At 37.4% G+C, this 11134-nt stretch overlaps 1 protein-coding gene across 4 annotated transcripts in view; it reads right to left on the bottom strand.

Annotated features, from left to right (window-relative positions):
• LOC146481532 (uncharacterized) overlaps window positions 1–2400 on the bottom strand; it is an 8728-nt gene extending 6328 nt beyond the window's left edge. For 2 of the 4 annotated variants that reach the window (XM_085108316.1, XM_085108319.1), the window contains exons 1-3: window positions 1758–1920; window positions 883–944; window positions 1–21 (exon numbers count right to left, since the gene is read on the bottom strand). The exon at window positions 1–21 is cut by the window's left edge and continues 43 nt beyond it. In XM_085108316.1, coding sequence (XP_084964442.1) covers window positions 1–21; window positions 883–944; window positions 1758–1862 — 188 coding nt within the window. In that variant the 5' untranslated portion in view covers window positions 1863–1920. Of the gene's footprint in view, window positions 22–707; window positions 945–1757; window positions 1921–2292 lie in introns of those variants that run through there. The other 2 variants (XM_085108318.1, XM_085108320.1) reach the window with 2 other exon arrangements.
• Between the last annotated feature and the right edge of the window lie 8734 nt (window positions 2401–11134).

Here is an 11134-nt window from a genome sequence, read left to right as displayed (position 1 = left end):
TCCGCCATCTTCCTCTTTTCACTGTATAAACGGCAAACAAAAAGTTAAATATGGAGCATATATGGCGTTGATTGCCTTCGTCAGGTGTATAATAACTAACAGAGGAGAAGATCAGCTTCTAAACAAACTATGGTGTTGATCCGGTGGGGGAGTGGAAGAGAATGTTTGGTTTTATGAACATAGTAAGGTAAAAAGGTAAAGTCGCACTAAAGCCTAAGTGGCCCGCACGGCTGGAGCTTATATAGCCAGGTTTCTGTAGCATGAAGCAACTAGGAGTTATTGCTACTCCCCCCAGGATGGGCTGGTCCATCGCAGAGTACCCCCAAGCAGTATGTCGCCCGTACCCATTTATACACCTGGGTGAAGAGAGACAATGTGGAACAAAGTTTCTTGTCTAAGGACCTCGAACCAACGACCCTCAGATCTCCCGACCGTCCGATCGAAAGTCCAACGCGCTAACCACTAACCACCGCGCCTCCTTATCATAGTATATAAAGTAATTAGGCCATCATAAGGACATTCCAGTGCAGATGCAGGTGCAGATTCGGGAAAAATGTGACTGTTTTCTAGTGATTCGAGCGCCGAAAGCGCGAGGTTCAAGAGAGACCCAAAAGAGAAAGAGAGACCCGAGACCCCATAGTGCCATTTCCTGGGTTTTCAATTCACCTGGAGAGGCATTTTTTATACTTTTCCAACTAGATTTTGACTGTTTTCCTGAAAGCGATGGAAACAAGTCTGTATCTGCCAGACTGATCTGCGCCTGTGACAATTTGCTTCGACGAAGGTCAAACGCTCGAAAGCTCTTTACGGTGGCTGAAATTACCTCATTTAACTCGGTTAATAAAAACAAACATTCATTACTATAATAAACATTTTACATACTTTCCCAGCTCTCTGATATTTTGGATCTGTTTCTCTTTTCCTTTAATGGAGTTTCTCAGCTCCTGGAGGAAAAAAAAATCGATTGAGTTTCAAATGTGTTCAATTCTCATAACAAAAGATAGTTTTTAGAACAAGACGCATTTATACTGGAAAATCTTCTCTGTTGTTGGAAAAGACTAAATAAAATGTTCGTTAAAGCATGGTGTTGGAAAAAATTGCGCACTTCTGCCGGATAATTGGAAAAAGCATTGTTATTGCTCTGTATTCAAGAGCACAAGGACAAAAGTCGATATACTGATGTAAGCAGGGAAATGTTCCTGTGTGTATTTTGTCTTCCAGCTTTCATGTCGTAGAATCTCAATTTAAAGTCACGTCATAACACTAATCTGATGTCTTTTACATTAAAACGTTATGTGTATTAGTGTTTAATTGGGTTAGTTCAGCTGAATACAGTTGGCTTGATAGCTCATTTGGTAGAATACTATCCCAGCATGGCTGAACTGATGGGTTCGAATCCTGTTCAAGCCAGAATTTTTTTTTTGGCAGCTGCTAATTATAAAGTTGCATGCACAACTGCGATAATCTCTAATTCATTAAACACATTATTACTGAGTATAACGAATCTAAAAGCAAAACAAAACACCAAGAATTTCATGAAAATTACCAAAGAAGGCGCGTCATACCAATACGATGCAACAGGTGATTTTTCGGCTATGATATTTTTTACCAGCTATGTAAACCAGTTTACATTTCGATATATAGTAATTGATAATTAATGATGGTGGACCAAAGCAAACATGTTTCATCATCAAAAAAAAAAAAAAATAGAACATGTTGCAGCAAATTAAAATGAAATGTAACATGTACAGTCTTACCATATTTTGCTTCTCTAATTCCTGTATCTTCCTCTGAAGATCATTCCGATCGCCAGAGGTTGACTTCCGACCTAAGACAAACAGTTTAAACGGTAACCAATGCATTTCGGAGATGTTTGTTGTATCAAAAGGGACGAATCGTGGTTAAATTGTTTTCAAATGCAAGCAAAACGAACTGTCAAAAATGACGTGACCGTTGCTATGGCGTGTGTTATCTTGCGCGCGTTGTCAGGATTTGGTGCTCGTGCGCGGAAAATGATTTGTTTGTGCTTCGTTTTGTCTTGCATTTTGTCTTCCTTTTTTTTTCTTTTCTTTTCTTACAAAAAGGACAATTGAATATAATTTTATCTCTTTTCATGCGATCACTGGGCGATCTGTTGATTGATTTTCTAACAATTTCTTTATTTTTTCTTAAGTGAAGTAGAAAAGTTTCAGTTTACCTGAAAGCGCAAATTGTAAAAAATATGAATTAACCCTTTAACTACGAAAAACCTCTTGTCGCACAGTTAACTACGATGTTAGTTTATAAACTTACCTTTCTTGCCGGGCTCCATTTTAAAATCAAGCTCTTGGATCTGCAGTATTCCGTGTAATAAATTACTTAGCAAAAGCACACGCCGTCAGCTAGGCCAGAAAACTGTGAATAAAGTTTCCTTTATGACGTCAGACGAACGTCAATAATGAAATCTTGTGCGCGCTGAAATCTCATTCGTCCAAAATTTTGTGGTAAAATATCTTTTAAATTGAGCTTATGAGCAAGAGCGAACAAAGCAAGTACAGTTGTTTTTTGTTCAATCGTATGTTACTTGGAAGTCTTTCGTTTCGTTTCAGACAAAAACCCAAAGGAAAAAATTAACCGAGTGCCTCATTTTCTCTCCGCTTTCACACTCACGCGACGCGTTTCCTCGCTCGCGATCGCTTGATTGTTCGCTCGACGATTTCTGCGATAAATGAACTCAACTACAACAACTTAAGGGTGTACGTGATCTCGCGCGCGTTGCAAAGAGCTAGTCATCTAGCAGAGGAAAATAAATAATATTTTTATTTAGCCTAGCTTTTACATTAAACTAAAAAAAATCCACGATCTTTCTACTAACAGGTGCGTGACGTGCCTAAAAAATGCACCTAGCATTACCTTGTGTTTTTTTTTTTTATTGTAATGGTATTACTATAATTCAGTAAAGCATTTAATAAATGAATACATGTAATAATGGTACCATTTATGTAGTGCCTCTTCTAGATGTTCAGTGGTGTTTTACAGTATAGGGAGCTTAAGCAAAGACGACATTGACGGCAAGGACAACACAGCAAAACAACAGGTTTAATGAGCAAAAACAATCGCTCTGCACTAGCATTACATTATCAGCAAAGTTTAAGTTGAAATAAGTGAAAATTGCAGAAAAATTACTATTTTGCCTTTTTGAAAGAAAACAAGTCAAACTAACTTATTTTTCTTTAACAATCTTGTTTTGTTTCTTTGTTAGCTGAGGATTAGTAGTTGCATCTAAAATCCTCTAATCGCGTTTAAAATAACATTTTTGGGAGTAAATCGCGACAAAGATAAAATTTTGTCTGATAAAAATAATAAATTCAGTTTACCTTTCTTGCCGGGTCCATACTTGAATTTAACTTTCTGTAATCTGTTTTCCTTGAAATAAATTACTCAGCGAATGCACACGCCCTCAGTGAGACCCGGCAAACTGTGTAATAAAATGTTGTGTCATGACATAAAACAAAGGTTATGGAGACACCTTGAGATAAGAAGGATCGTGTCTAAAAGTACACACGAGTGACCACGAGTGAGCACGACTGACTACGAATGACCACGAGAGACTACGAATGACCACGAGTGACCACGAGTGAGACTAAATCAAAATATTATACTTACGTCATAATGACGTCATTTTATCAAATATTCACTATCAAATAGCCGTCATCAGGGATGGAGACCGCAACCGTGGGATCCACGCAATCCCATGTGTTGTTCCAAAAAATCTATTTTTAGAATAAATTACGCCACCCTCACCTCATAAACCCCCGCGGATATCACGCAAATTTGCGTGGGGCTCGCGCAACTACCTTATATGAAAAATGGAAGAGAAAGTCCAGTTCCGTTTCGACAAAATGGTACAATTTTTAAATATTTTGAATGAGAAAAATAACATGTTTTTTACCCTGTAAATGTTTAAGTTCCTCCGTCTAAGCTTACCAAACTACAGCTGTAAACCAAAGCATTAGGGACAACTCTAGGAAATTCTCCTGGCTGAGTAGAAAACATTGAACCTTACAGTACAAATATATAAATATTCTCAGCAATGCTGATAAACTTATTAAATTTCAATTGAGAAGTCAGTTTCACCATTTATTTCAAATTGGTAGTAAATCCTTGAGGAGACAAGTTATATAAGGCCATCGTTTCACGCGTTTTCCACGCGCTCATTGGCATGAATATTCGGCGCTTCCACCAAATTTTGTAAACTGTCATTTCACGAGTTTGTGGTTTTACGTAATAAGCCGGACATAGTTTAGCATAAAAATCTTTTTTAATGCCGAGTGCATGTAAAATGCATAATGGTTAAACAAGTTAGAGATTACCGAGCGGAAGGTTGCAAAGAATTCAGTTTATTGCTAGAAATTACGTAGTCAAGCTAAAAGCTGCCGAATGGAGTAGATTTCCTTCACAGATCCGTGCCAAATTTTTCAACATCGGAAGAAAGTGAATTTCTTGAGTACTTCTTTTTGAAAAGCTTACCGCTTCTTGTGACGGCTGTTAGCTTACTGCTTTCAAGAAGTATTACACGTAAGACTTGAAATTAATGTTCATTCGTGTATTAGCTGTTGATTTCTATGGTCATCGAAAGGACAATAAAGCTGTAAACACGTTCTTATCTGTTTTCAAACTCTTTCTCTTTTTCAAGTTTGCAGGGTAAATTTTCTCAACATCGAGCTAGCAACTTTAACATCAAAATAAGCTAAATATTAATAATAAAAATTTTAGCCCGGAACTTATAATTAAAACCGAACCACTCCAAATGTTTCAATTCGGTGTTGGTCACAGTCATATGCATCCTCCACTGTTTTTTATCCCGGCATCAGTAATAAACTTTGAGCCAAGAAACTGGCTGCGGTTTTACAAATGTAAGAAGGTATAAAGCTGGTATAATTTTTTAGCGTATATATTTTCTGGTTAGAAAGTACATCCATGTCAGTAGCCGGTTGTTGTTTTGCTTCTTCTTTTGCAAGGCCACGGAACTTGATTCCAAGTAGCAAAAAGCTCTTTTTCCTGTTCAACGTGAGCAAGAAAACACTGAAAACAGTGAAAGCTGACAGAGCTCAATATGGAGGTTGCGAAAACTGCGTAACAACTTTGCAGCAGCATAACTTCCCGCAACTGTTTAGACTTTCTCCATAACAAATAACTGAACTTTAGACATTTTTCGGGTACTGTTTGAACCATATCATACGGGCAAAAGTTACAGAAACCAGCTGAGAAAAAGTTCCCCAAAGTTACTTGTCTGAGTACATGTCCATAAAGTGTAGGCTTTTTCATTCATTCAACTGTAGCAACGCACACAGCTCCGCCGTTTTCAGGGACAGCGGAGCCTACTTTCCGCTTGGGGGGGGGGGGGGGGGCGGGGACTTGAAAACGAACCCCGGGGTCGCGATTGTCATTGAGCTATACAAAAGCATTGCCGACCGGTACCAGATACAGTGGAACCCCGATATAACGATATCCCCGCGGTATAACTCCTGATTGGCTGAGCACGCCATTTTTACATTTAATTAGTTTCTTCATCTTGTGTCGCGACAACAACTTCTTTTAGTTTCTTTGGAGTTTGACTTTTGAATGAATGAAATTCTTATATACCGCACATATCACCAAGTCTCATGGCGGTTTACAATTTTATGGGGTGAGATCGGACGTCAGCATCGGTCCATATTAGATCTTACCCACCCAAGCATGAGTGTGAAAGATAGAAGGCCAGACCACGACACCGGGAACTGCGTCCCCTACTCTTGCGAAAAGTGTGTGGGTTCTTTAACGTCCCACAAAGTAATCATTAACAGGGGTTGTGAGACGGAACCTACGATTTATCGTCCTTATCCGAGAAGACTAGAAAGTCTAACCATTTGCAGATGTCATTACAAAGGCAGCACTTTTCTCTTCAATTAATTTTAAAGACCCTGAGTGTTGGTCCAGCCGGGTTTTGAACCCACGACAACCCGCACGGGAGCCCGGTACTCGTTTTAGCCGGATTATATTTGTGCCAAAAACACTTGGAAATCAAGTGCTACAGCTACAAAGGAAATTTCTAAAGGCGAACTTTTGTTTCTTACAAGAAACAGCAAAAGATTATTTGTGTCAAAAGCTAAAATCTTGATCGGATTTGCTTGGTTGAAAAACTGAAATCATTCACGGCCGCGACCAAGTGGGGGAGTTTCACCCGCCGGGGTACGGCTTCTTCCAACGAACGATAACCGAACAATAACAACAGCACCCTTTTAATAGGAGGAAGGCCGAAGCAGGTCAAATTCAGTGGAAGAAAATATTCTGCAAGTTCCTTTTTTGGACCAACGGTTTTCTATTTTTATCAATCTGTGTTCGTGCGATTTTCAAGCGGAAGAAAGCTTCCAGGGCAGGTGAATCAAAATTATTGATGCCTAACATTTGGTTTAATTGTTGTTAAAGCAGTTTTCAATTGAGTGTCGAAAGTAATTTCGCGTTTGCTTTGGTTTTTCATAACCACGCTCTGTGATTGGTTAACAAAGCTCATGCCACTTTCTCAACCAATGGGAATCCAAAACAAAACCGGTCGTGTTTTGGCCGCTCGAGTTGCACACGAATTAAACTTTTATTTTCTCTTAAGGCCATGCCAATAAAATGTTTCGTTTCCCATCGCCCCGTCCCTTGTGATGGTGGGCCGGTTCGGTCGGGCAAAAAAGAAAAAGGAATGAACACTTGAAGGAGTCTGGGTTCCAGAAAAGGCCGGGCTGCTAACTAAGAAAGCCTGGTTACAAAGTCAACTCGAAAACGTGGTCTTTTCGTTCGTTATTTGTAACTAAGTGTTGAGCAATAAGTTCATTCCTTTCCTATTGAAAATTGGTGAAAATAACCAAAAACCGAGAAATAACTTCATCCCTTTCTGGTCATAAATTTGTGAAAATAGCTAAAATACAAGAAACTAGTCGGTTTCTCTCTGGTCTACAATTCGTGAAGATAGTTAAAAATTAAGCGATAAGTTTATTCCTTTCTGGTCTAGAATTCGTCAAAATAGTCATAAGTGAATCACAAAGTTCACTCCTTCGTGGTCTCAAATTCGTGAAAATAGGTAAAACTCAAGCAATAAGTTTATTAATTTTAGGTCTCAAAGTCGTGAATATAGCCAAAATTTGAACTATAAGGTCGCTCTTTTCTGGTCTCCAAGTTCGCTCCTTTAATTTCTTGTCTGAAATTCATGAAAATATTGAAAAATCGAGCAATGTTTTGTCTTCTATTTTGGTCTCAAACTCTAGAAAATAGCAAAAAATCGAGGAATGATTTTCATTATTTTCGGGCTTGTTTTGTGCTTGTTTTGTTGAGTAGCTATAGGTTGGTTTGTTTTTAGCATCTGTTGCCTCTTATTGTTGTGCTGTGCTTAGTTGAGTTGAGGTTAGTAGGTTTGTTTAGTTTGTGCTGTGCTTAGTTGAGTTGAGGTTAGTAGGTTTGTTTAGTTTGTTTTGTTCTTTTGTTGTGTCCTATGTGTTGAGTTGAGTTGAGCTGAGTTGATTGGATTTGTTTTGTTTGTTTTGCTCTTTTATTGTTTCTTTTGTTTGTTTGTTTTTTGTTCGTTTTGTTCTTTTGTTGTGTCCTATTGTTGTATTGTGTTGTGTTGAGTTGAGTTGAGCTAAGGTGATTGGATATGTTTTGTTTGTTTGGCTCTTTTGTTGTGCCCTTCTGTTGTCTTGTATTGAGGGAGTTGACTTTAATTTAGTTGAGTTGAGTAGGTTTTTGTTCTTTGTTTCGTGCTTGTGTTGTGTCCTATTGTGTTGTCCTTGTGTTGTGTTATGTTCAAGGGTGATTGGATGGAAGGATAATTGTATTCCGTCATGAACTGTAGTGTTTTACGGAAATCAATGGGTTCATTGAATAACAAAACAGGAGGGTTCAATCTGTATTCTGTGCGTTAGGTTTACTGATTCCGCCCAAACCATCCGGGTGGTGTCGCACTTATATAGGCAAACAACAATAGCTTGATGGAAAAACCAATCAGAAGCGAATGGCGTCATCACGTAACCAACAAGAAAAGAGCAACAGAATAATTAATGAAAAGAACTAAACATAGTTTTAATGGATTAACATAAGTGACTGAATACATAGGAAGAGACTGTAGACAGACTAAACATAATATCGAAAATATTCGCGTTTGGTGATGTGTGTCGCCAGATAAGAATAGAAATAGATTCGTGTGGGATATTTATGATATATTGAGTTGGTAGAAGACAAGTATTCAATCACGGATTCTCCGAAAAATCGACCTGAAAACAACCTTTGCCTCAGTCTTCGTAAGCGGTTCGCTGGATGTAGTCATTTTGTTGAGTAAACCTCAACTGCCTTCCAGCTGGTCCCTTCAAAAGCATAAGGTTTTGTGTTCGATTCCCGTACGAATCTTAAAGAATCGTATGCTGATGATTTCTGTAACGGTATAAAAATTTACTGCTGATAGCTTGCGTGCAACAACTTCTGGTCTCAAATTATATAAAATGTTAAAAAATTGAGCAATAAGTTGATTCTTTTCTGCATGGTCTAAAATTATTAAAAAAAATAGCAGAAATCGAGCATCAAGATCATTCCTTTTTGGTATGAAATACATCGAAATTGCGAAAATCGAGCAATAAGTTCAGTCCTTTCTGGTCTCAAATTCCTGAATATAGCGAAAATTCGTGCGACAAGGATCTTTCCCTTTCTGGTATCAAATTCGTCGAAATAGCGAAAATCGCACAATAAGTTCATTTCTTTCTGCTCTCAAATTGGTGAAAAAGGTAAGAAACGAGCAAGAAATTCATTCCATAGATAGAGGAAAGATCCTCGCAGTTAGTACACAACTTAAGCAGTTGCGAAAAGAAAGCCTGAAAAAAATTCAGGCTTGAACGGGATTCGAACGTATGACCTCTGCGATGCCGGTGCACTGCTCGACCAACTGAACTATCAAGCCAGCTGGGAGCTGGCATATTGTGAGTTCGTAATATGGCCATGAAGGATGAAAAAATGAATATGAATTCCTTTCGGGTCCCAAATTCGTGGCTGAAAAGGTTAAAAATCGTGAAAATAGCCAAACATCGAGAAATAAGTTCATTCTTTTCTTATCTCAAATTTGAGAAAATAGCCAAAAATCGAGAAATAGGTTCATTGTTTTCTGGTCAGAAATTAGTGATAGTAGTGAAAAATCGAGTTCATTCTTTTCGGGTAATAAAGTACGACGGTAACTCCGAAGAACATCCTGTGCACAGTACTCTGCAGCTCTGTTTCTTGGAATCTCTTTATATCATAACTGTCAAACCCTGCCTAAACACCGGGATCACAGCCACTAAGGCATTGGCATTGTTTACGTAGAACTTTGTTAGGGTTCTTTGCTTTGTTTATTTCTTTACAAAATTATGCGTGTGATATTTGTATTTCTTGTAATATATACTAGAAAAACGTGACTCGCAAAACCTCGCGAAGTGGAAAGCTCTCTTTACTCGTATTGTATATATAAGCTACGCTTGTTTGTAAAATTATAGCCATCGTTTGATAATGGTTTTGAATTAAACCGAAATATTACATTTCTATAAATTAATCTCCTCGTTGTTGACTCAAATTTTGAGTACCTTAAATCGACCAATAAATTCATTCCTGTCTACTGATCTTGTCGCAAATTCTTAAAAATAGCCAAAGATCGAGAAATACGTTCATTCTTTTCAGGTCACAAATTCATGAAAATAGCCAAAAGTCGAGAAATAAGTTCTTTTTTTTTCTGGCCTCAAATTTGAGAAAATCGCCAAAAATCCAGCAATAAGTTCCTTCTTCTCACATTCGTGAAAATAGCGAAAAAATTGAGAAATCAGTTTATGCTTTTCTGGTCTCAAATTCGTGAAAATAGCAAAAAATCGAGTGATAAATAAGTTCATTCCTTCGGCTCACAAATTCGTCAATATAGATAAAACGCGAGAAACAAGTTGGTTCCTTTCTAGACTTTAATTCGTAAAAAAAGGTAAAAGTCAAGCGGTTTACTCCTTTCTGGTCTAAAATTCAACAAAGTAAACAAAAATGAAGCCAAAAGTTCACTTCTTGTACAGTGTCAGGAGCCCGGGCTCCTGTGGTCGCTCGTCACAATTTGATCCACAGATTTGAAAAAATAGAACCACTAAGGAAGTTCATTCCTTTCTGGTCTCAAATTCGTAAAAACAGCCACAAAAAGAGTAACAAGTTCACTTTTTTTTTGTCGTAAATTCATCAAAATAGCAAAAAATCAAGCAATAAGTTCATTCCTTTCTTGTCTCACATTCGTGAAAATAGTCGAAAGTTGAGCCATAACTTCATTTTTTTTCTGGTTTGAAAATAATAAAAATAGCTAAGAATTGAGCAATGAATTCATTCCTTCCTGGTCTCAAATTCGTGAAAATAGCTAAGAATCGAGGAATTAGTTCACTCCTTTCTGGTCTCAAATTCGTGAAAATACCCAAAAATTGAGTAATAAGTACGTTCTTTTCTGGTGTCAGATTTGGGAAAATAGCAAAAAATTGAAATATAAGTTCATTCCATTCGGATCTCAATTCTGTGAAAATAGCGAAGAATCGTGCAATAAGTTCATTACTTTGTGGTCTCAAATTCTTGAAAGTGGCCAATAATTGAGAACTAATGTTATTTCTTTCTGGTTTCAGATTTGTGAAAAAAGCAAGAAAATGAGATAAAAGGTCCTTCCATTTTGGTCTCAATTTTGTGAAAATATCGAAAAATCGTGCAATAAGTTTATTGCTTTCAGGTCGCAAATTATGAAAAAAGGCCAAAAATTGAGAAATAACTTGATTCCTTTCTGGTCTCAAATTGGTGAAAATATCTAAGAAGAGAGCGACAAATTTATTCCTTTCGTATCCCAAATTCGTGCAAATGGCAAAAAATAGAGGAATAAGTTCATTACTTTCTTGTCTCAAATTCGTGAAAATAGACAAAAATCGAGCCACACCTGAATCCCCTTCTTCACTAAAATTAGTGAAAATAGCTAAATATCTAGCAATACGTTCATATTTTTCTGGTCTCAAATTCGAGAAAATAGCGTAAAACTAAGCAAAACGTTCATTCCTTTCTGGTCTCAAATTCGAGAAAATAGACAAAAATCCAGGAATAAATTATTTCCTTT

The sequence above is a fragment of the Pavona decussata genome, unplaced genomic scaffold, assembly GCF_977016875.1.
Source record: "Pavona decussata unplaced genomic scaffold, jaPavDecu1.1 SCAFFOLD_49, whole genome shotgun sequence".
NCBI classification, from domain to species: Eukaryota; Metazoa; Cnidaria; class Anthozoa; order Scleractinia; family Agariciidae; genus Pavona; species Pavona decussata.
This window is presented reverse-complemented; position numbering and strand designations above follow the sequence as displayed.